The following is a 22,811-nucleotide window of genomic DNA, read 5'->3' on the forward strand; positions in this document are numbered from 1 at the left end:
TTGAGAAGTCTTGGTAGGTGTAAACCTTGACCTTTGACTCCTGGGACTCTTGTCTGCCCTGGGGGGACTGTAAGACTCTGGTCCTCTTGACACCCAGGCCTTTAAACTTGGGACCTGAATCTCTCATGGGGCCCCTTGTCCACAGCAGTGACCATATTCAATAATGTACTGGTTTCTTCCCATTGCTGTCCACCGTCCCTCACTTCTGCCCTCTGCAATCACTTTCTAAAATAAATCACCGGCACACAAGCCCTCACCTCAGGTTCTGCTCTCTGGAGGATGCGGGCTAAGACGGACAGGATAGGGTGAACTTCGCCTGAACCAGGATTTGCTTGCGAAGATAACTGCATAAAAATAGTTCTTCACATGTGTGCCACCTTTTATTTACTTAAAAAAATCACACTCAGTTTGTTTCAATATATTATGTAATAACAAAACAAGGTTATTAGGTTAGAGGTCAGTTTAGATCTAAACTCAGATTTCATGCAGTACTCACCATTAGGATTTTTCCAGGCCATAAGTTGCTCAAAGGTTATTTTAATGGTTCCATCTAATGAGAAATTTTTTTTGGGGGGGGGATGATTAAAAAGCTACTTTATTCTATGGCTTTTCACCCTTGTCACCCTTTCCAAGAAGCTACCGAGCCAGAGCTCTAAGGTGGCATTTCATAGGGAGTTCTGGTGAAATGACTTAAAACAATTTCATTTGGGTTGTTTGTGGGTCATAGTTCCAGTTAACTATGAAATTGTTTATGCAACCAAGGATGAAAAAAAAAATACCACAGACATTGTTACCTAGAGATGATAATTTATTGTTTTACCATGACCCAGGAGAGAAACAACATGAAGAGAATATTTATTACAAATCCCGTTTCCTTCCCAAACCTCACTACTCTAATTTCTTTGTCAGACACCCCCGGCCTCCCAAAATGGACCATTGGCTATAAATGTGTGTACAGTTTACGTTGCTCCCATTTCACATGATTGAAACTTCAGTAAGTTCATGTTTAAATTATTTTCAATGGAGAAGTTCCCTAACTTAAAAAAACCCAACCACTTTCCATTATTCACTGAAAGAAGCCTTTCTAGAGATGTTGAGGATTTTAAAAGAACAAATTCAATTTAAAAATAATTTACTGAACACCTACCAAGCATCTGGACTCTTCAAAGACTAGTGAAAAGGCCAGGTTTTAACAGCAATAACTTAATTTTGCAGGTATACAAAGACAAGTGTCTTCCTTTTGTCTAATTTATTCTAAGTTAAGAAACCAGGAACGACAAAACAGGAAAGGTTTGTTCTGTCCAGTCTATAGATCAACAAGACAATGAATGCCTGAGTTAGCTCTCTCCACAGACCTGGGCTTATCATGTTGAGCTGGTTGTAATAATCTATATTTAACTAAAAGTTAATAAAAATACATGTTCATTTTAAAATAACTGATTTTGCTTGCATATCCTATCCCTTACCCCTAAAGTTATATTTTTAAAACAAGATTTTCCTACATATTCATAGTCCACTTCCTCCCACCCCACCCCCTCATATATTTGTCTTTCTCCAAGAACCTCTGCTATTTGCAGAAGCACCTTTCAGTCTAACATGCTTTGTTCTTGCCAGGGCAGACCAGAACCATAAGCTGTTAACTAGCTGAGGTGAGGGGGAAGGCAAGCACTGACCTCAGCACATTCTCACGATTCTCTTCTCCCTCCACCAGACGCCTCATTACTCCTCCTCGGCCAGGAGTGCAGGGCTGTTACAACCCTTCCCAACACACCTGACCTTGTCGGGAAACTAAATGATAGCAGCTGCATAGTCCCTTCCCTGGATCAAAGGAACTTAACCCCTAAATCTGAAACTGCAATGAAATCCAAGTTTCAAAACCACCTTTAAATCACTCACCGATCTCATTCTTTGTATCTTAAAATACTCATTCTCACTGCTTAATGAGTGCTTGCTGAAGGGAGGAAATACAATTTTAAGACCAATTAACTTTGCTGATTACTATGTAATTTGAAGTGAGTCATAATTTAGTAAATGGTGAGAATCTTAAGAGATTAAAAAAAATTGTTAAAATAACAGCGGACCACTGTTTAGAAGTCAAGTTAGTACCCACTCTTTACCTTCCACTGTTTTAGGATAAGAGAAAAACATGAGGTTTGTGGTGTCCACTAGGAAATAGAACCAGATAATATGAAACGAAGTTCTCATGTTAAGACAGTCTATATTATGAGATATTCAAAGTACTCCCCAAACTTTTGTTTGACCTGCAGAGTTGGAGATGGCTTACCTCCCTATAACTTCAAGTTTGTTTCACAAAGCTTTGAAAAGTAAAACAATTTCATTTTCATGTATAATAAAAAATTAATTTGAATAGCAAAATAACTGCTTTTAAATGTATCCATTCTAAAAATGAAACCTAAATCTGTTAAGAAAACTTTTCAAATGCTTATTAAATTCTCCAGTAGTAGCTGAAAGAAATCTACTTTTATGAAAGATCTATTTATACCACTCATTTCTATTTCTGATTCCACATTTCACTTTGCAACCTGCAGACCTTCACTAGGTTTCTCAGATGGGGAGCCCCAGCCCATTTTTTGAGAAGTTGCTCAGAGTGGGACACACAAAAATATGGCTCCTCTGGCAAGTATTGCTGTCACTGTTTGACTACATTTTAATAGCTACTCCAACTCACACAACGAATCTTCCACGAGGACGGTAGGATGAGTGAACCTGGTTAGCTAGCTTTAGATGAGTACATCAGCAAGATCAAACTCTGGAATAAAAGGTGATCAGGTCTAGGATAAAAATTAGGAAAAAGTTCTTTCACAGCTATAAATCTTCACAAGCCCTCTCTCTTATCATCATAAACCAGGGAAAGTAAGCAGGAGCAGGAAAGGTACAGTACAGCCAATAGGAACACCGCAAAAATGCTTATCAGAAAAACTTCCTGCAATGCCAGGAACTGGGTGCATCTGTCACTATTTTCTAGGCAAGAGCCCATCTTGGTGTTTTCCTACCCCAAATCTAAGCATAAACATTTAAGTTAGTGGGGAAGCAGGGCTATGGTTTATAGAACCCAGTCAACTGGCCTTTCTAATACTCTCCCTACTCTTATTTCATGGAGAAGACCCTCTTATTCCCCGACAAGCTCAGAGAAACCATTCTCTTTGCTTAAAACGGTGACCTGCCAGCTAAGAGGTCAACTTTCTGGCTTGGAAAACTCTCAGGAAGCTGCATGTTTATAGGAATTATTTCATTTTAGTGCCCCATTAACCTGTCTCTCTTTTTTATTTTTATGTTTTTTTTTTAAATTGATTTCAGAGAAGGGAGAGGGAGATAAACATTGATGAGAGATACATCAATCAGTTGTCTCCTGCATGCACCCTACTGGTGATTGAGCCCACAACCTGAGCAAGTGCCCTGACCAGGAATTGAACCGGTGATCTCTTGGTGCATGGGACGCTCAACCAACTGAACCACACAGGCCGGGCTAACTTGTCTCTCTTATTGCATCTACTAACTTCCTCTTCTGATTTGATAAGCACTAAACTATGAAGATTTTTTCTCATATTCCCCCTCCTCAGTTCTGTGAATTTTTTCTTTTGTCTGTAATCACATCAACTTCTTTACTATTCACTCTAAAACTCTTTTTTTGAAATGTGTTCTGTCAAACAGAGTAAAATAAAATACATTCTTTGCCTACAGAGAATACACAGAATAGCAACAGGGGCTGAAGGTACAAAACACAGACACTGACATTAAGGTCATATAAAATATATAGAAGTACCCAACACTGACAATTTTTGTAAGAAGTTGTACATTTTGCTATTTCCCCACATTTTTTTCTTCTGTGGATCCTCTGGAGTTAAGATTGAGTGTCCTCTGCAGTGTTCCTGAAATTCATTACAATTGGAACATACTGATGGAATTCATTTTCTGTCCAAAGCAATGAGTGCTATACATGAAAGATTTCCTCACATATAATATTAATAAAGTTTATTTACAGTGTAAGCTTTCTGATGCTAAGGGCTGAAATGTGATTATAGGCTTTGCCATATTATCACATTCAAGAGGTTTCCTTCTGGAATGAATTCTCTGATGTACATAAGATATGAATTGTCTCACATAACAAACATATTAACCTCTCTGTACATATTTAGCATAGTTTCACTTGTATGCCTTTAATAAAATACTAAGTGCATTCAACAAGATGCCTCATACATCTCTATTCTCAGGCTTTTGCCTTGCCTGCCAGGCCAGAGTAGAAACAAATACCCCACGACTTGAAGAACTTTACTTCTTTTCCTGGCAAAGTTAAGGTATTGTTTTAAGAAGCCCTTCAAAAACTTCCAATAGGTCAACTTACATGCTACTGTTTAAACTATTAACAGGCTTCACCCAGTCAAGAATTCTGAATGACTATCCTGAACACTTATTAGATGTTGTAAGCGTTTTTGACCATACGCCAATTGCAATTTGCTTTGAGCAGCTGATGAATGCAATGCAAATGGTTTTAACCACCAGCTGTAGCCTGTTTTCTTTAGGAAACATCTTTAAGCAGCTGCTTCAAGGCGTGTGTCTGCTGAAGATCTGGAGCAACCACAGTGGCTGCCCACACAGTCAATGTCCCAGAAAAACGGGAATTAAATGTGGGGGCACAGGTTACTTTAATTTTCATTAAAAAACATGGCTGAGTTATGTCAGCACGTAGTTCTGGCTAATAAAAAAAGCCAATGAAGAACCAATCAAAGTTCATTCCCTCTAAAGAGTAGTCAGTGCTTTGATCAGTATCTGGAGGTAAGCAGCTCACTGCTTTCAGCTGCTTCCCAGCAGCAAGTCTTTGCTCAAAAGCACCTGCGGTTTTCTATGCAACCATCACTGTGGTTCATTGTGAAGAAAATCCTAGAAGCATTTCTTCTACTTTCACTTTACTATAAAACGTTCCTCAGGTATACGTTTCTGGAGTTATCTTTTCTATTTTTTCTTAAGTTGAATGGATAGAAATATTCTTGTCACCAGCTGACTTCTTTGAAGTTTCCCAGGCAACACTGATGAAACTGCTTAGAAACTACAGAGAAACTGTGGTTGGTCCAAGGTATAGAGAGGCGAAAGAATTACTGCTATGCAGATTTTAGTTTGGTCTGGAGCTGAGGCCATAGCTGCCCCCACCTCATTGGCTCCCCATAAAACCATGCTGTCTCATGGGCTCGAGTTGCTGATTACCAAAATGATGTGTCTTAGTTTTGTTTCTTGATGAAAATCTCAATCTCTATTGGGGGTCTCCTGTTACGAGGATAGTGTGTTCTTATTCTGTGTCTTAAGTTTCTGTAGAGCTTACAATTTTTTGCATGCTCTCATGAGCAGTCATCTTTACCTGAGTCCCTGATGACTACCTATGTAGTAGCCCCCCGATACTTGGGTTTCTTGTATTGTATCTGAAGTCTCTGGCATTGGCTCCCAAGCAGCCAATTGCATCTTCTTTCGCAGATAGAAAAGATCCAAATTTTATAACCCCACCTCAGTCTTTAGTGATGAGAGAGAAAAGACACTGTAGTACAACTCTGATACAACCAACCAAATCTTAGCAATTTGGTGAACTTCTCAGAGCAACTAACACATTTAGTAATGGCCAGCTAATGATGTCAAATGCTTTTGTGAAGTTTCTGGAAAGTGTGGGAGAAAATGCTTCCTACATCTTCCTTTTTCTGAAAAGCAACAAAAAATACATAGTCTGAACTATTATTTAAAGTTACAAATGATTCAGAAAGTGCCCAAATCATCAGGTTGTTCAGCAGCTGACTGAAGAAAATACTGGCTAAGATCTTTGTCATAAAAAGATGTCAAAAAATGGCCTTAGTAAGTTTTTGTCTTTTTCTTAAGATGAGATAATGGAGTCATTTCTGACATTCCATGGTATTTACTCACTAATCCATGTTTAGAAAGTCTACACAGGTGGCTAAATGGCGCCTTTCTTTTGTTTAGGATACAAATAGCTTAAGACCCTGGAGCTTTAGCATGCCTCAGGCTCTGAATGTCCTCTTCAAAAGCTGGGCCAGGCTACCATATTTCAGGTACTCATGATTCACAGGGCTTTATCATAAGTGCAAAAGTCCTGTTAGAAGTCAGGCATAATGAGTGCTCCTTATGTGTTCAGCACTGTGCCCAGTGCTGTAAGGATATAAATATATCCCTTGTCAAAGCATCTCTTTTGGGGGGTAATGAAAAATTTCATACATGAAACAATAAAAGATTACAAGACGGTATATAATCAAGTGCTAACTTGTGGAGAAATGCATTTCAGAGTGTGATTAGTGCTTTAGGGATTTCTTCCAGAAGGGAGAGAAGTATTTTGAATCATTGTTGCCATTTCAGTAGAATTTATCTCATAGATGAGGATAAAACCATCTACATTTGTGGCAGTCCTTTGGAACTGGAGACTGGTGCACATACCCTCTCTTTCATGAAGAGATAGAAATCTTTGGTTTGATACTGATCAGCACAGTCCTAGATTTCTATAGCTTTGGTAGGCTACCAGTGTTCATATATATCTTATATATATAACTAGTTCAAGCAGCAGGTCCCAATGTAGTTTTTGTTTTAACTATCCCTCTTTTTTTGAGAAAGAAGGTACAGCAAGATGTTGGCCAACCAGGGCTTGATTGCAGCAAGAAGCTTTTAACCTAAGGATCATTTTTAGAGAGCCATTTTTAATCTTTCAATTCTGTATCATGGTTGCTGAGAGTCTAATAGCGCCTTAAAGGTATCCTCATTACTGAAAAGTGTGACATTTTGCTGTGTGTGCTTTTATCTCTTAAGGAAATATCATGTAGCTTATCCATATGACTAGCTTTTCCCTACAGGGGCTGTATGGAAGAATTATATGCCCACAGACTATGCAAAGGTAGAACACTGCTAATCTAACTATAAGGATCCTTAAAAAGTATGTGTGTGTTTTTAAATCTGTTGAGGATGTTTATTCCCTTCCATGAGCACACATCTTTGAAATAAATTTAGAAACAAAAGGGGGAAATGGCTTGTCAGCAAATTCTCACTTTACACACAGCTTTTCAGGAATGCTCCAAACGCATCAAGAGAAGCTGGACTGTACTCAGAGGCTCGCTCTCTGGTATGGATTCTGTGATGCAGAGTGAGAGTCGAGCTCCGGGTGAAGGCCTTGCCACACTTAGTGCACTTATAGGGCTTTTCTCGGGTGTGAATTCGCCGATGCAAAATAAGGTATGAGTTTCGGTTGAAAGCTTTTCCACATTCGCTACATTCATAGGGTTTCTCCCCTGTGTGGATTCTCTGATGTTTTGTAAGGTCTGAGCTCTGGCTGAAGGCCTTCCCACACTCGTTACATTCATAAGGTTTCTCTCCAGAGTGAATTCGCTGATGCAGAATGAGATTTGAACTATGACTGAAGGCTTTGCCACACTCATTACATTCATGAGGTTTCTCTCCTGTGTGGATTCTCTGATGCAGGACAAGGTTTGAGTTCAGACTGAAGGCTTTCCCACATTCACTGCATTCATAGGGCTTTTCTCCAGTGTGGATGATTTTATGGCGAATAAGGCTTGAACTCCTTGTGAAGCATTTACCACATTCATCACACCTATGAGACTTTGTTCCTGTTGGAACTTCTTCAGTGGTGTTAAAGTTTGAGCTCAGACTGAAGCTTCTTCCCAATCCTTTACCCTTCTCCCTGGGACCTCTCTCTCCTGTGGTTGTTTTTTTTTCCTTGGCTGTAGCTGGCCCTGAATCTTTCTTTTCTTTTCCAGTTTTCTCCTCAGGATTCTTCTGCTGCCTTTCTGCTGTTCTGCCCTGCTGTTCATGTTTTTCTCCAAAATCTTTCTGGATTCTTCCTCTTGTCTCCCTACGTGATGCTGAGTCTTTTGTGATTTCAGCCTTGGAGGTCGACTCCTCATTCTCATTCCTGCTTTCACAACCTGACACAATAAATAGAAAAAACAAATAACACCTTTTTCTTTTTAATCTATAGGTTAATCAAATGACACTGTTTTCCAGGAAGCTCCTACATACCTGCAAAATGACCCCACAGTATTAATCAAAGATAAAATAGAAGAAAAAATATAGAAAACAGGGAATAGAATTGGGAAACAAGAGGGCAGGAAGAGTGGAAAGGACAAGAGAGAGAGTGTACAGAGAAGATGGGAGTGAACAGATCTACTGGGCAACAAACAGAGGGACAGAACCAGTTAAGGAAGAAGGGATGAAGAATTAAAGAACATAAGACATTAACAATTCAGTTCTATTATTTGGTCACCTGAGAATTAATTTGAAGAAACAAATATACATGGAAAAAAATCATGTTCTGATTCTAATATAAGAACTTATGAGCTTAAAAAGAGAATGGTCAGGTCTTTCCTAGAAAATAAGTGGTATTAGCAGAAATAAAGGAGCATCATTAATAACGGAAAGTGAAAACGTCTCCATTCTGTGAAATTTTTTACCAACAAGGAGATGGTTAATGGGCAAAACAAGGAACTCTCAACTTGGCAGGTTACAAGGACCTTCAGACACAGGAAATAAGCTTCTCTCCGTCAGGGAGAACAGCATGGAGCAGACAGAGATGAAGGTGAAGAAGTTGGTTGGGGCATTGGTAAATGTAATTAAAACCTTCACTGAAAGAGAATAGAAAAGAAAATGAAGACAATTCCAGAGATACCCATGAAGGAGACACCAGAAGACGACAAAATTTTATTAATGCAGGGCTGATCCTCTCACTTTAGCAATCAGCATATGAAGACATTGGAATATTCTTATTGTAGACTGCTGTATTCATTTTGTTTTAAGTAGAGATTAAAAATTGTTCAATAAAGGTATATTTTATATATGTTTATATATATCCCAACTCTTTTTTATTTGGCCTTAAGAAACTTGTCCAAGAAGGTCTGTACTATCCCAGACAGGCCCTTGAATGCAACTCCTGAGAGAGCTGAATAATATTTAACTCCTGACTTTAGTGAAGAAATTGCCATAAATACTAAACCAATCATAAGAAAGAGGAAACTGACTTCTTCTTTTGAATTCCAAGCCAAGGTCCTCAACTATCTGGATTGAACCCAATTTTTAAAAAAAGTTATCTTGGAATAGGTAATATCCAGCTTACAAACATGGATCAGTTCTTTGCCTTAATTTTCACCTAATCCAAAGAGTAAGTACCAAGAAACCATAAACCCATTTTCCCTGATGGTTCAAAACAAAAGTTTAGGTTTCATAGTAACATTCTTTCTTCACGAAGTTTCCCCTCATTTGCCCTCCCCGGGTAGAAGCCTCACGTGGACTTCCTATGATAGGAATTATTTGAGAGCTCCTCTGCAGTCCTGTCTCTCAGCAGAGACAAATGGGAATGTATGTCAACTGTTTCTCTTTGTCTTATATTGATTGATGCCTTAGAACTTCTTTGTCTTTACTATACACTAGGAGTGGGGAACGTCCAACCCATGGGCCATCTAAGACCTAGAAAATCATTTGATCTGGCCCTGCCAAGGCATTAGGGGTGAGTTAATGAAATGTTTGACCAAATATAGCAAGCTAATTTTTAAGTTGATAATTTTGTATGGCCTGCAAATGATGTTAAAAACATCCAAATTGCCCTTGGCAGAAAAACAGTTCCCCACCCCTGCTATGTACCTAGGGACCAGAGCTCTTCATAGATTACTATTAGGTTTGGAAATTGGGAACCGTGATCAAAAGGGAGGTAGAGATGTAAGTTCATAGAATTATGCAAAGCTGTCACAGAGCATGGTTCACAGGATGAAGAAGACAGAAAGCCCACAGAAGGATGCTTGCTTGGTAGGTTTAGGAACATGGTCCCAAGTTAGGATTAGAACCAAAGATCAGTTCTCACTTGGCCCTCTACACTAGAAAATACAGATGCTCCCCCAATAGAGGTACCTAAGTTGTAACCCACAGGGAAGTGGAGCAAAATCCTCCCAGGTAACAAAGTGATGGAAGAAGTGAGGACTCAGAACACAAGAATATTTCTGATTTCAAACAGCAAAAATGACGTAGAGGTAAAAAAAATAAAAAATAAAATCTACTTGTAATCAGGGAGTCAGTCACAGTACCAGGCTTTGAAGTTAAATGAACATAAATGTTCCCATTCTCTACCCGGTCTGAAGAAATGGGCTCAGTAGTCTCTAAATCCTTGTCAACACTCAATTGAACATGTCAGAGATCCCACAACTAACAAAGAGAGGCAAAACAAGCTTATCAGACAATAATCCTGCATTATTCTTACCCTGGGAAAACACGTTCCCATAATTCTCCTGCCTGTTGTCCCTATTGAGATTCCTCCGAGCCAGGTTCTGACATCCCCACTCCTCCAGGATGAGGGACACAGCCATGTCCTCGATCTTCACCATCGCCTGAAATATGAGATCCCCACACTCAGTTCCCCCAAAGCTCAGGGATAGACCCACTACCCAAACCTGGAGTTAGGGACAGAACTGACTACAAACCTACAGGGTGCTGGGAAAGAAAAGGTGACGGTGCCAGGCTCTGGTGGATTGAGGGGTGAGTGGGTCTACTCTGTGGGCAGGACATCAAGAATTGAGTGTCCTGGGTGGAGACTGTTATAAAGATCTCCGGGAAGAGAGGCAGATATGAGGGTCTCAGAGGAGGGCAGAGGGGCCCATGGCTCACCTGGGAATCTGCCGTGAATAGTGCAGAAGCCATTGTTTGGTCTCTGGGACTCCCCTCGTGATGAGGGGCAGGAACGTGGGTGGCAGGGAGAGCTGAGGGAGGAAAAAGGAGCTATGAGTAAAACCAGCTCTGCTCTGGGCCCAGGGCTCTCTTTTTCCTGCACCAGCATGTTCAATGTTCAACTACAGAATAGAGAATTAAAAAAGAAAAAGCATGACTTCTGTTTTCTCAAGACTTCTACTCTTAAGCTGGATAAGGAATAATGTAAAAGTATCCTTAAAATCACTTGGTCCAACCCTATGCTCTTAAAGAAGGGGAAACTGAGGCCCTGAGAGGTCAAATAACTTGTCTAAAGTCACACAATTAAGAATGTCAGAGCCAGATCTAGAATCCAGGTTCCTACTCTCAGCTACAGAACTGAATAACATTTAGCCCATGATTCAAGCCTAGCTCAAAATTTCATTTTCTCAGCCAGCTGGCATGGCTCAGTGGTTGAGTGTCAACTTATGAACCAGGAGGTCACGGTTCAATTTCCAGTCAGGGCACGTCTGGGTTGTGGGCTTGGTGCCCAGTGTGGGTGGGCAGGAGGCAACTGATCAACGATTCTCTCTCATCACTGACATTTTTCTTTTCTTTTTAATATATTTTTATTAATTTGAGAGGAAGGGAGAAGGGGAGAGAGATAAAAACATCATTGATGAGAGAGAATCACTGATTGGCTGCTTCCTGCACACCCCACATTGGGGATGGAGCCTGCAACTCAGGCATGTGCCCTGACTAGGAATCGAACCCGGGACCCTTCAGTCCGTAGGCCGATGCTCTATCCACTGAGCCACAGCGGCCAGACATCATTGATGTTTCTAGCTCTCCTTTCCTCTCTGAAATCAACAGATACCTATGAAATAATTTATTTATTTATTTTTTATTTTCTCCAGTCCAAGGAACAAAGAACAGGACATCAGAATCCCATTTAGTTGTAAAAAAACACAAGGTAGGAAGGGGCTTCCTACTTCTGGGTAAGTTTTGCCATTTTTTGTCCCTCTACATTTTTCCCTCACTTATCCAGTTTTTTGATAAAATGTAGATATGGTTCAAACATTAATGAGACATTTATAAGTATATAAAGGTATGGGTTGACATTCATCTAATAAAAGATATTTAATATGTCATATAATCATACTAACTTCAATGGGTAAAAACAATTAGAAAAATTTTAAACTGCAATATTAAAATCCTCCCTTGCCAAGTAATATTAGAGAAATGAATTTGAAACTAAATTATTAAACTTGTTTTCAGGAGGTACAATAATAAAATAAGCTAAAGCAAAATGTATGAAAGATTAAATAACTAGCACTATAGCCTTCCAGGAGCTAGGAAACTCTGGAAGATGAAGAGCACAAAGAAGAAATTGAGAATAAATGTGTGTGCCTCAATTTGTTAGAGAACTACTTACTATGTAACAACTGGGTGTACCAGGGCCTCTGGCACTGTTGCTCTGGTAGCCTGAAGGTCTGATTTGGAACTTACAATCATGACTGCCCTCTTCAATTTCCTGCTTTCGCCCCTGGATAGCGTGGAGGCCTTATACACCCTGGAACGTGGTCGGCAAACTCATCAGTCAGCAGAGCCAAGTATCAACAGTGCGACTGAAATTTCTTTTGAGAGCCAAATTTTTTAAACTTCAGCTATATAGGTAGGTAGGTACATTGTTATTAACTTAATTAGGGTACTCCTAAGGCTTAGGAAGAGCCACACTCAAGGGGCCAAAGAACCGCATGTGGCTCGTGAGCCGCAGTTTGCCCACCACGGCCCTAGAAGGTCATAGGTGGACAATGGTGGGTTAAATATCACAGTGTATTGGTTTACACGGATTTCTCCAGCATATGAATGCTGGCTACCCTCCAGAATGCATAGGAAAGACTTATTTAAGCTCTAATAATTAAAATAATTTTTATTTGTATGACCCTGAAATGATGCTTTTCCTCATGTTTCTCCACGAAAAAGAAATGTTTTCCATCTTTTCCTATTGTTTGAAAATTCTGAAAGTAACCTAGAAAGAGCAATGTATACAATGTTTTTATACATTTTTTAAATGAAATGAATTTTAAAATTGATTCTTTATAAAATAATTTATGATGTACTATAGTGTTTCAAAACCAGGCTGAAAGTATACCATCTCTTCCCAGCACTTTCCAGTAAGAAAAAATCTGTTAGACATCAGAATGCTAACAATTCAAGAAGCAATGTAATATCTACCCAAGTTCATTATGCACATTTCATCTACTTCCCTAGTAACATTATTTAACTCCTGGGATTAGTCTGTAAATTGTATTTCCCCTAATATTAGTAATGACAATAATGTTTAATAATAAAAACATGTTTCTTTATTACAGGCACTTAGCAACACAGAGAGGGCACACCCATCCTGAATAGTTTGCTTCTTTTCCCCATAAGAAACCTTGTTTCTTACCCCGTGATTGTAAGAGGCGGGGTTTCCGAGATGAATGCTTGAAATGGGACTGGGTGGCCTCATGATGAAGGTCAAAGCTCGAGGACTCCTGAATAGGATCCAGAGGCACCATCCCCCTTGCGAGCATCTCAGGTCCATGCACTTGACCTGGGACCTGACAACAAACAGGTTAGGCTTGAGGGTAAATCACTTTTTAATGAGTACTTTAAATGAGCAAAAAGAACATAAGTATACCAGGATGTAAGGGAGATAAGGCCAGAATACTTTTTAATATTCAAGCAAAACAAGGAAAATAACCACGACAGACTACTAAACAAGCTTATATTAGTAGCCTGTATATTAGTTTATTTTCTATATATGACATGATATATATACCTATTATATATATTAGTATCTTATCTATTATATAAAAGCCTATGGTTATCACGCCATCATGCCATCATGCCGTAATGACCGATCAGTAGGAGCCTGAGTGCGCGGGTGGGTGGGGCTGCATGTGTGGTGAGGTGTGGGGCAGGTGGGCAGGGACTTGACTCTGGAGGACTTGACCAGAGGCACGGGTGGGGTTCTGGGTCCCGCCTGGGCTCGGAGGGGTTTCTGAGTCCTGCCTCCCACAGCGGCGGCCGCAGGACTCTTTCTGGGTCCCGCTGAGCCAGGGGACTCTGGGTCCTGGTCCTCATGCAATTTCGCACGCTGGGCCCCTAGTATATTAATACTAATACTAGTCTAATACTAAGACTACTAATATTAGCTTTAAATCAGTAACTTTCTCTTTGCTCCAGTCTCAAAGTCCATGTGTTCCTCACACCTAAGTTTCACCTCTTCTCACCTGCTGTCCTGATAAATCAAGCTCCAAATCTTCCAGAAGGGTCACAGCCTCCTCCCCACTATCGGGACGGTATTCCTGCAGCCAGGCTTGAAGCTCCTTGGGCAGGATGGAAAGAAATTGCTCTAGCACCAGCAGCTCCAGAATCTGCTCCTTGGTGTTTATCTCTGGTCGAAGCCACTGATGACAAAGTTCCTTCAGTCGACTCAGAGCCTCTCGAGGCCCAAAAGTGTTCTGATAACAGAAGTGCCTGAAACGTTGGCGGAAGATCTCTGGGTCAGGAGGAGGAGTCTCCTGCAGGCTGGAATCCTGCCCCCACATGTGTTCCTCCTCATCTTCCTCTTCTACCTTCACTATTACGATACCATCCTTCTCTTGGGCAGCCTGGGGGGACAGACCAGTAGCTTCCCTTGATTCAGCAGTCATCATTCAGGCTCAGAGAACTGACTTGATCCAAATAAAGTCTGTCCTTTCTGTCCTTGAAAATGTTCTCTGATATCTGTTTCTGTATGATTCCTGAAGTATTAAAAAAAGTGATTAGTATCTTTATGAAAAGTGGCCTGTGCTACTAACACTTCATTCAAGGCATGAAAAAAGTTTCCAGAGCCACACTGTTTTGACTACCACTTTATACATTAAGATTTGCCTCCAATGGGCAAATTCCACCCTAAGCATCTTATCTCCAGGAGAACAGCAGGTTATGATATCATACCTTTACAGTGCTTAACCCAGTGAGAGCTGAATGTCAACAGGGTACAGGCAAGAGACATCAAGCAGTACACACATAATCTTTTTTCATTTTTTATTTTTGTTGATTTCAGAGAGGAAGGGAGTGGGAGATAGAAACATCAATGATGAGAGAGAATCACTGATTGGCTGCCTCCTGCATGCCCACACTAGGGATCAAGCCCACAACCCAGGCATGTACCCTGACCGGAAATTGAACTGTGACCTCCCGGTTCAACCACTGAGCCATGCTGGCTGGGCCACACACAGTCTTATTTCATCCCACAGAAATCCTACCAGGTAGGAACAACTGCTAGTACCATTTACAGATGACATGACTCAGGCTTAGATAATTTAACTAATTTGCTCAGCAGTAGCCACCTACCTAGTGGAGTCAACAGTCACACCAAATCCAAAGCCCCAGAATTGCTAATCCACCATCCAACTGTTTCTATTGTTTTTTGGGGGGTACTGTGTGGTCATTCTACAGGGAAGAGTGGGAGCCCCCTTCTCCCCAACACAGAGGGCTGTTAAGGTGCCCTCATTTACTTGCTCACTTTTAGACATTGTGATTTTTCCCAGTTTACCTGACACCAGTTTGTAGAATAATGGATTATTTTACCTAGCTTAAAAGAGACAAGCATGGGGACTTGGGAAGTATGTGAAGGGGTCAAACGGTACAAAGTTCTGGTTATAAATTAAATAACCAGAACTGGGGGTGTAATGTACAGCATGGTGACTACAGTTAGTAATACTGTATTGCATATTTGAAAGTTGCTGAGAGTAGATCTTAAAAATCCTCATTACAATAAAATTTTTGTTTAACTATGGTGAACAGATGTTAACGAGACTTACTGTGGTGGTCATTTCACAATAAATACAAATACTGAGTCTTTATGTTGTACACTTGAAACTAATATGATGTTATATGTCAATTATATCTCAAAAAAGAGAGAAGCAGCTTTAAAGGTTCTTACAGAGAAACCACAATTATGAGAAATACTAATGATGCAAACATAAACAAGAAAATGGCACCACTGAAGTTTCTATTTAGAGCAAGGTTTTACTCAGATAGATGAGGTGGTAAAAACCAATGTCGATCTAAATCAAACAAGGAGTTAACCAATCAGTGAGAAAACAGCTGCTTTAAAAAAAAGGGTATAAGGAAAGAACTACTATGAGGACAGATGTATGCTGGAAAACATACATTGTTATGTAATTTTAACAGCCAATAATGACTAATTATCCTTATTACCTAGTCATTTAAAAAACTTGGAAATATTTTCTAATCTGTTTAAAAATCTCCCAAATGAGGAATTCTAGTAGGTCTTAAACCTGTTTGTTAAAAATATAAAAAAACCTTTGATTAGTTTGTAGGAACAGATGATTTAAGGTCATGGAAAATGGAAAAGTACTAGCTGAATTTCAACAACAAAAATTTAGCATGGTTGGTGGGTATATTACTAAACAGTCAGTTGACAAAGTGTTCCTTCCATATGAATTGACAAATCTTTGTGAAGTATCTTTTTCACCTCTACAACCATCATAAGTAAGCATCAATTCAAGTTTTAGAGACAGCATCCAATTTCTGTATCACAATTATTTAAGCCAAGAGTTGAAAACTAATGAAGCATTTTAAATTACATGGCTCTCATTAAAAAATTATTAGTAATTTTGGTAGCAAAGGTACATCTAAAGCACAAGTTATTTTTAAAGAGCACTATTTAATGTATTTTTAATTATACAAAATATTGGTGTAATAGTACATGTATATAATTTTTAGTTTTTAATTGGTAGGAATGTGTGATCATAAAAGTTTGGAGATGACTGCTCTAATCACAAAGAACATGATTTTAATCTGAGATCACAAGATTAGTGTTTCTCATTTTTTTGTCCTTAATGAAAAACAGAAATCCTTATTAAACTAGCAGTCTATAATAACAATAAAGAATATTACAAGAAGAAGAAGAAAAAAGAATATTACATTAAAAAAAGGCTTTCTAGCCCTAACCGGTTTGGCTCAGTGGATAGAGCATCAGCCTGCAGACTCAAGGGTCCCAGGTTGGATTCCGGTCAAGGGCATGTACCTTGGTTGCGGGCACATCCCCAGTGAGAGGTGTGCAGGAGGCAGCTGATCGATGTTTCTCTCTCATCGATGTTTCTAACTCTCTATCCCTCTCCCTTCCTCTCTGTAAAATATCATTAAAATATATATTTTTAAAAAAGGCTTTCTATTTAAAGGAAGTGGGGGAATTAAGTCATTTCTCCAATGACATCAAACTAGTAAAAAGTCCTATTGTAAACCTTCCCTTCTTCTAGCCCTTCCCTTTAATACCTTCAGACCTGTTCTGTACCTCACCCTCCTTGCTGTAGTAAATATTGTGTTTTTCAACCTCACAGCAGTTTTCCCAATAAAGTCCTTAGAGCTATAATTACTCAGTTTCCTAAACATTTCTGCCTATCTGCAATATTCAAGGTGTCCTATTAAACTGAGGAGAACAGAAGGATGAGAAGCACTAGTCCTCTTTTTACACAAATAATTACAGTACAAAGTAGAATGTGCTAACTGTTCTAACGAGGCTCCAGCACCTGAGAAGTAACTTAACTGATGCATTAACAAGGCAGCTTCCAGGAAGAGGCCCACCCGCCTGGGAGCTGGGGGCATCAGAATAGCCAAGACCCCAAAAGACTGGGATAGGAAAAGGCAGAGAGTAAGGAGTTCAAGAGATCATCCCTTTGGCTAGCTTAACCCAACTGGAGGATAAATAATTCCTATAAGTCTTAGTTTCTTTCTTTTTATTCTGAAAAGTCAAAAGAAAGAATATCTTCCTGCTATATGTCTCTTACAATTATTTTCCACCATCCTAATTCAAGCTCTCTATCTCCTACCTAGTCTAGTGCCATAGCCCCATACAGTTTCTCTAGCTTCAGTTTCTCCCTGTTCCAATTTGAACATACCAAGACCAGCACAGTACTGCCAGAGTATGCTTCTGATCATTACCTCCTTCCCCTCAGATACACCACATCGTACTTTTCTATTCTTACCTTACTACTTTTCTTAGTAGCGAGCCCCTATATTTCAGCCTCTTTGGCCCATTAATGTCCCCTAAGCATAGGTGTGATTTTTAATTTCCTACCATATCAACTTTATTGGTCAAATTTTTATGCACCTTGCAAGATGTATAATGTCTCCTGACATTCCAAATTAAATATCTTCCTCCTTTGAACATCCTTAGTACTTTCTTTGTTATTATTCAAGGCACTTACTTATTTTCTCCTTGTATTATCATTATTTGGGTTGCAGTTCCTATCTCCACTTCCCAACTAAAATTTAAGCTCCTCAGAAGAGGGAGTCTTGTCTTCTTTGTACTCATCTTCTCGCGCACCTGGCAGAGTTGAATTCTGTTAAGCTGAATAGACGAAATAAGAACTACTCAAGCTATTACCGCTCCCCCTGCCATCTTCATATTGTCTTTAGTGGCAAGTATGATCATATATTCTACTAATATCTTAATCACTCGGGCTCAGAATCTCACCTTGCTTGACTCCTCTCTTCTTACATGCATTCAGTCTCCAAGCACCAGGGGAAGCAATTCTTTGTTCACACTTATTTTTCTAACTAGTTCCATGAAATCCAGCATCCTCTCTTTGGTTCACTGACTTCATTTTCTCCCAATGATTCCCCCACCTCCTACCCTCTGGATTATTCTTCCTAAAACTTATAGCCTTGCAGTCAACAACTTCCAGTACCTGATCCGTTTCCCCTTAAGCTTCATTTCCTAACCATTTCTCTCCCTCTCTGCATGAAACTTTTCCGTCTAGCAAAATGAGTTTATTCAGTCTTTCCTAAATATGCCTTGTAATTTGACTGCCATCCTCTCCTCACATCATACTCAATGCCTACTTATCATCAGATCTAAGCTAAAATGCCCTTTCCCCTCATCGCTGTCCAATTCAAGAAGCCAACTAGTAGGTGTAATAGTAAGAGCCAATAATTTATCGAGTGCTTTCTAGGTACTAGGTATTATATTAAGCATTTCACACAATCTTAGGAGGTGGGTACAATTATCATCTCATTTTATAATGACAAAATTAAGGTTTACTGCTGTTTTTTAAAAATATATATTTTATTGATTTCAGAGAGCAAAGGAGAGAGGGAGAGAGAAACATTGAGAAACATCAATGAGAATCATTGATCAGCTGCCTCCTGCATGCTCCCTACTGGGGATCGAGCCTGCAACCCGGGCATGTGCCCTGACGGAGAATCAAACCGTAACCTCCTGGTTTATAGGTCCATGCTCAACCACCGCCATGCTGGCCGGGCAACTACTGTTAAATAACATACCCAAGGTCACACAGCAATTGGAAAGGGAGAATCAGGATTTGAAATTAGGTCTGTGGGACTCCTCAGTTCAAACTCTAACCATCAGCCAGTTTGGCTCAGTGGATAGAGCATTGGCCTGCTGACTAAAGGGTCCCAAGTTCGATTCCGGTCAAGGGCACATGCCTTAGTTGTGGGCTCGATCCCCAGTAGGGAGCATGCAGGAGGCAGCTGATCAATGACTCTCTGTTTCTCTCTCTCTCTCCTCTGAAATCAATACAAATGTATATAAAAACAAAACAACTCTAATCATCATACCAAACTCACTGTCTCAACATGGGGCGAGGAAGGGCTTCTGTGCACATACAGATTCTGAAAGTGCCTATGAAGGACGACCACTCAGGAATGGGCTTCGTTTGATACCCACAGTTCTCACTAGAGAGCTGTGCAACTAAGGAGACACTGAATATGTAAATGGGAATTATCTAAAATCAAGTGGGTAGGGCCTTCAACAGGGTAACTGAGCAGAACTAGCCTAGCAATCAGCAATCTTTTTATGAAAATTCTATTCTGTCTTAGCCATGATAAGAATAAAGGAAAGGAATCTTGATTTGTATTCACACCTGGGCCAGAGTTTTAAAGAGGATAGTCTGAGTCAGTGGGACTTAACAGGAAGATACTCTGAAGAAGTGAGACCGAAAGGGACAGACATGAGGGCATAGGCACATCCCCTCTTCCCCCAATTTCAACAGTTCCTCTCCCCTATCTCCCATTTTCTACTCCTACTCTGGGCAAGAGAAAAGTCACAACAGCAGCAGGGCTGGGTTTTATTTTAGTTTTCCCGGATGATGTGAGCACACAGCTTTTCTCCTCTTAACTACCTGGCGCTGTTTTTATTTCTGTAATTTTTCACGCCTTCCGTCCTCAACTGGACTACTGTTAAGGGCAGGCTTCTTTGTACCTATTAGACCACTTAGTAAGATTCCTTGCAAGCATTAGTTTTTTTAAAAAATACTTCATTGAATTTACATTACTTTTTTTTTTTTGCCCATTCATACACAATTCAATGTTATCCTCAAATTGGCTACTTGGAAGTTTCATGAAGTTGCTCTACCACTTACCAGCTGGTGATTTTAAGCAAATTAATCTATGTGTGTTTCTTCACTTGTATAGTGGGGATAAACAGTATTTGCTTCATAGAGTTGTGAGGATTAAATGAGTTAACACATGTAAAGCATTTAAAAGAGTGTCTGGCATTTAGTAGACACTAGGGAAGTATTTTAACTTTTTCCAATAAACTAAAGAGATGTAATTTATACTTTCCAATTTTCAGCCTACTTAAAAGATTAAGCAATGGGAGAAATCCCATAGTGAAAGCAGTACAGGTTGAAACACCTGAACTCTAGTCTCTCACAAATAAGTTACGCATCCCTGAGTTATTTCATCTCTGGCATCCAGTATCCTTATCTGTTAAATTGGGGGAAGATGGGAGCTGGGAGGAGAATACTACCTCTGGGGTCCGTCTGAGCTGAAGAACATTCTGACATTCTATCCGATTTAGATAAGATTACCCCCAGCAACTAGTTCTCATCAAGGATAAATACAAACGATTTTCTTACAAAAAGGGCTTGGAGTTACAAGTTCACTTTATTCCACAGGTTATTTTTTAAACAGGCCATTATTTTTTTTCAGGGTGTCTTTTAGTCGTCAACGTTTAAACTGCCCTCCTCTCATTTTTCAAAACAGAGCTATAAACCGTTTAAAATATAAAAAAGGTACCTTTAAAAGACAGCTAGCTACACAAAGAACAGTGATACTACCTTTGAATGAAAAGGTAAGATTTAACACTGTGTATTTAGTGCAATAGAAAGTTAGAAAAAAATCTAAATGCTTAAATCAAGTAGAGAATAAGCAAAAGCCTATGATATTAAGTAGCTAGTTTGTATTTTAAGATTGGTGAAAACTGCCTGAAATAATGAACAAGAATATTGCATAGCAATTCAGAGTCAATACAACTTGGAAAAAACCTCCTGGAGCACATTGTCCTTAGGGTTCCCTACGTAATAAAGCTATTTCATTTGGCCAGCACATACAGTCACAGAGCTTTGTTGATCGGGTTACAATTAATTCTCCACAATTCAACAAGTATTTATTGACCACCTCCAAATCTGCCTAGCACTGGCCTGCACAAGAAATGCTTTCTTTGGTCTCAGGCCATGTAACAGCCACTCTCTGTACTGACAGTATGGTATTGTGTACTGGAGGCACTGCAGGGAGGGAAGTAGGAGGGAGAGCGCAGTCAGGGTGAATTGTGGCTGAAATTTTTCAATTACATCGACTGGATGAAATTTCAAAATTGGAAGGATCTTTTAAGAAAACCTAGTTAATTTTATTAACGACAAAACTGAGAGTTGGCGAAATGTCTTATCCAAGGTCACTCAGGTAATCAGTCTTCTAATGACACGGTGAAATCTCCACCAATTCTCTTCACTCTCACTCACGCCAAGTCAAGCAGAGTAGCTTCCCCGAACCGAAAAATACACCCAATCTTCCTGACAGCTGGTTTCTAAAGCCATCAAAATACTCCATAAAGCTGGAAGGAGGGGGCTGTCTATCACCTCTCCTACAGCCGAGTCACTTCTTCACCCCCTCGGACTAGGCTCCAGCTACTCTGTCACCACCGATCAGGGAGGGGTGGAGTGAGGAGCGGCGATCTGGAGACATGAAGGCTGCACTGCAAAACGTGCCCATGTCCCGCCTGCCGCATTTTCCCCTGAAGGTCCTGAAGGACCCCGAGAAGAAAAAAAAAAATCTCACTGGACTCAAAGCAAATGATGACGAAGGGAGAGCAGGAAAATCAGACTGTTCTCCGAAACGTCAAAGCACCACGTAGACACGGTGGGCGAGGGGCCCCGAAAGGGTCCGCGGCCGGCTTCTCCCCAGTCCCCGAGCACCCCTGGCCACTGGGGTCTCGCCCCCTCCCCGCCTGGACCCGAGGGGAGGGAGGGCGGGCTCCTGGGGGACGGCACATCCTAAGGCCGGGCCTGGGGGGTGGGGACGGGAACTCTTTACATCCCGGCAGGGCCGCCTGGAGGGGACCCCGGGCCGCAGCGGCGGAGCCCACCCTCACGCACACCCCCCTGCGGCCCCGCCCGCCCTCCGCAGAGGCCGGCCCAAGTCTCACCGTGAGCCCCGGGAGCGGCCTTGGGGCGCTGGGCGAGAAAGGGGAGCCGACTCTGGGGCTCAGACCGGCCGAAGGGCGCTGCACAAGGAGCTAGGCCCTCCCGACGCCTCGACACAGACACAATGAGTCACAAAGGCCGGAAGTGTGTCAGCACCTCGTCTTCCGGGATTGCGCCGAGCTTCCGGGTCCTCTCTAGGAGCGCGGGAGGATTTGGCTACTTGGTTCCCTGGGAAGCGGGGCTCCACGCCGGTTCTCCGGTGGGTGATCAAGCCTCCAGCTTGGAGTTTCCTGCCGTCAGCTCGTGCGCCCCGAGTTCAAGCTGGGGACCGACGAGAAGGGTGTCCAAGCTTTATGACATATAAACAGACTGTTCAGCTCAGATGCCAATTCATATGAAAATTCGGTTTCTCCTCTCTTCCATCTCAAGTAGTCCTTGTAATAATTACAGTTATTATCAAGCATTAATTATATGTCTGTGGCAGAGGAACTGAAACAAGGGTGTAGACAGGAGAAGATCAAAGTGAAGCCAGGGGTGGCTGGTTTCACAAAGCTGCCGTGGTAGCTCCTCGTGGCCCCTGGAGATGTCTGCCAATTAAGTGGTTGGTATTTTCAAATACCT

The 22,811-nt window shown here is 40.8% G+C and overlaps 1 protein-coding gene across 2 annotated transcripts; it reads right to left on the minus strand.

The window, feature by feature from the left end:
- Window positions 1-787: 787 nt before the first annotated feature.
- ZKSCAN1 (zinc finger with KRAB and SCAN domains 1) lies at window positions 788-22,342 on the minus strand. Of its 2 annotated transcripts, XM_059691727.1 has the most exons (6): window positions 22,193-22,342; window positions 13,965-14,477; window positions 13,136-13,289; window positions 10,666-10,757; window positions 10,262-10,388; window positions 788-7,943 (listed from the first exon to the last, which is right to left on the minus strand). In XM_059691727.1, the coding sequence occupies exons 2-6, from the start codon at window positions 14,388-14,390 to the stop codon at window positions 7,051-7,053; spliced, it is 1,692 nt and encodes a 563-aa protein (XP_059547710.1). In that variant the 5' UTR covers window positions 14,391-14,477; window positions 22,193-22,342; the 3' UTR covers window positions 788-7,050. The 2 variants fall into 2 exon arrangements, with proteins under 2 accessions (XP_059547710.1, XP_059547712.1); XM_059691729.1 differs by lacking the exons at window positions 10,262-10,388; window positions 10,666-10,757.
- Window positions 22,343-22,811: the final 469 nt, after the last annotated feature.

Source organism: Myotis daubentonii, chromosome 4 (genome assembly GCF_963259705.1).
Source record: "Myotis daubentonii chromosome 4, mMyoDau2.1, whole genome shotgun sequence".
NCBI classification, from domain to species: domain Eukaryota; kingdom Metazoa; phylum Chordata; class Mammalia; order Chiroptera; family Vespertilionidae; genus Myotis; species Myotis daubentonii.

What these genes read in the sequence shown, in the direction of transcription:
- ZKSCAN1 (XM_059691727.1), bottom strand. Translation starts at nt 14,390, where the DNA reads ATGATGACTGCTGAATCAAGGGAAGCTACTGGTCTGTCCCCCCAGGCT. An exon ending in TTGATTTATCAGGACAGCAG is followed by an intron (nt 13,290 to 13,964) that starts GTGAGAAGAGGT and finishes GTTTGTTGTCAG; the next exon opens with GTCCCAGGTCAAGTGCATGG. An exon ending in CCGCCTCTTACAATCACGGG is followed by an intron (nt 10,758 to 13,135) that starts GTAAGAAACAAG and finishes TTCCTCCCTCAG; the next exon opens with CTCTCCCTGCCACCCACGTT.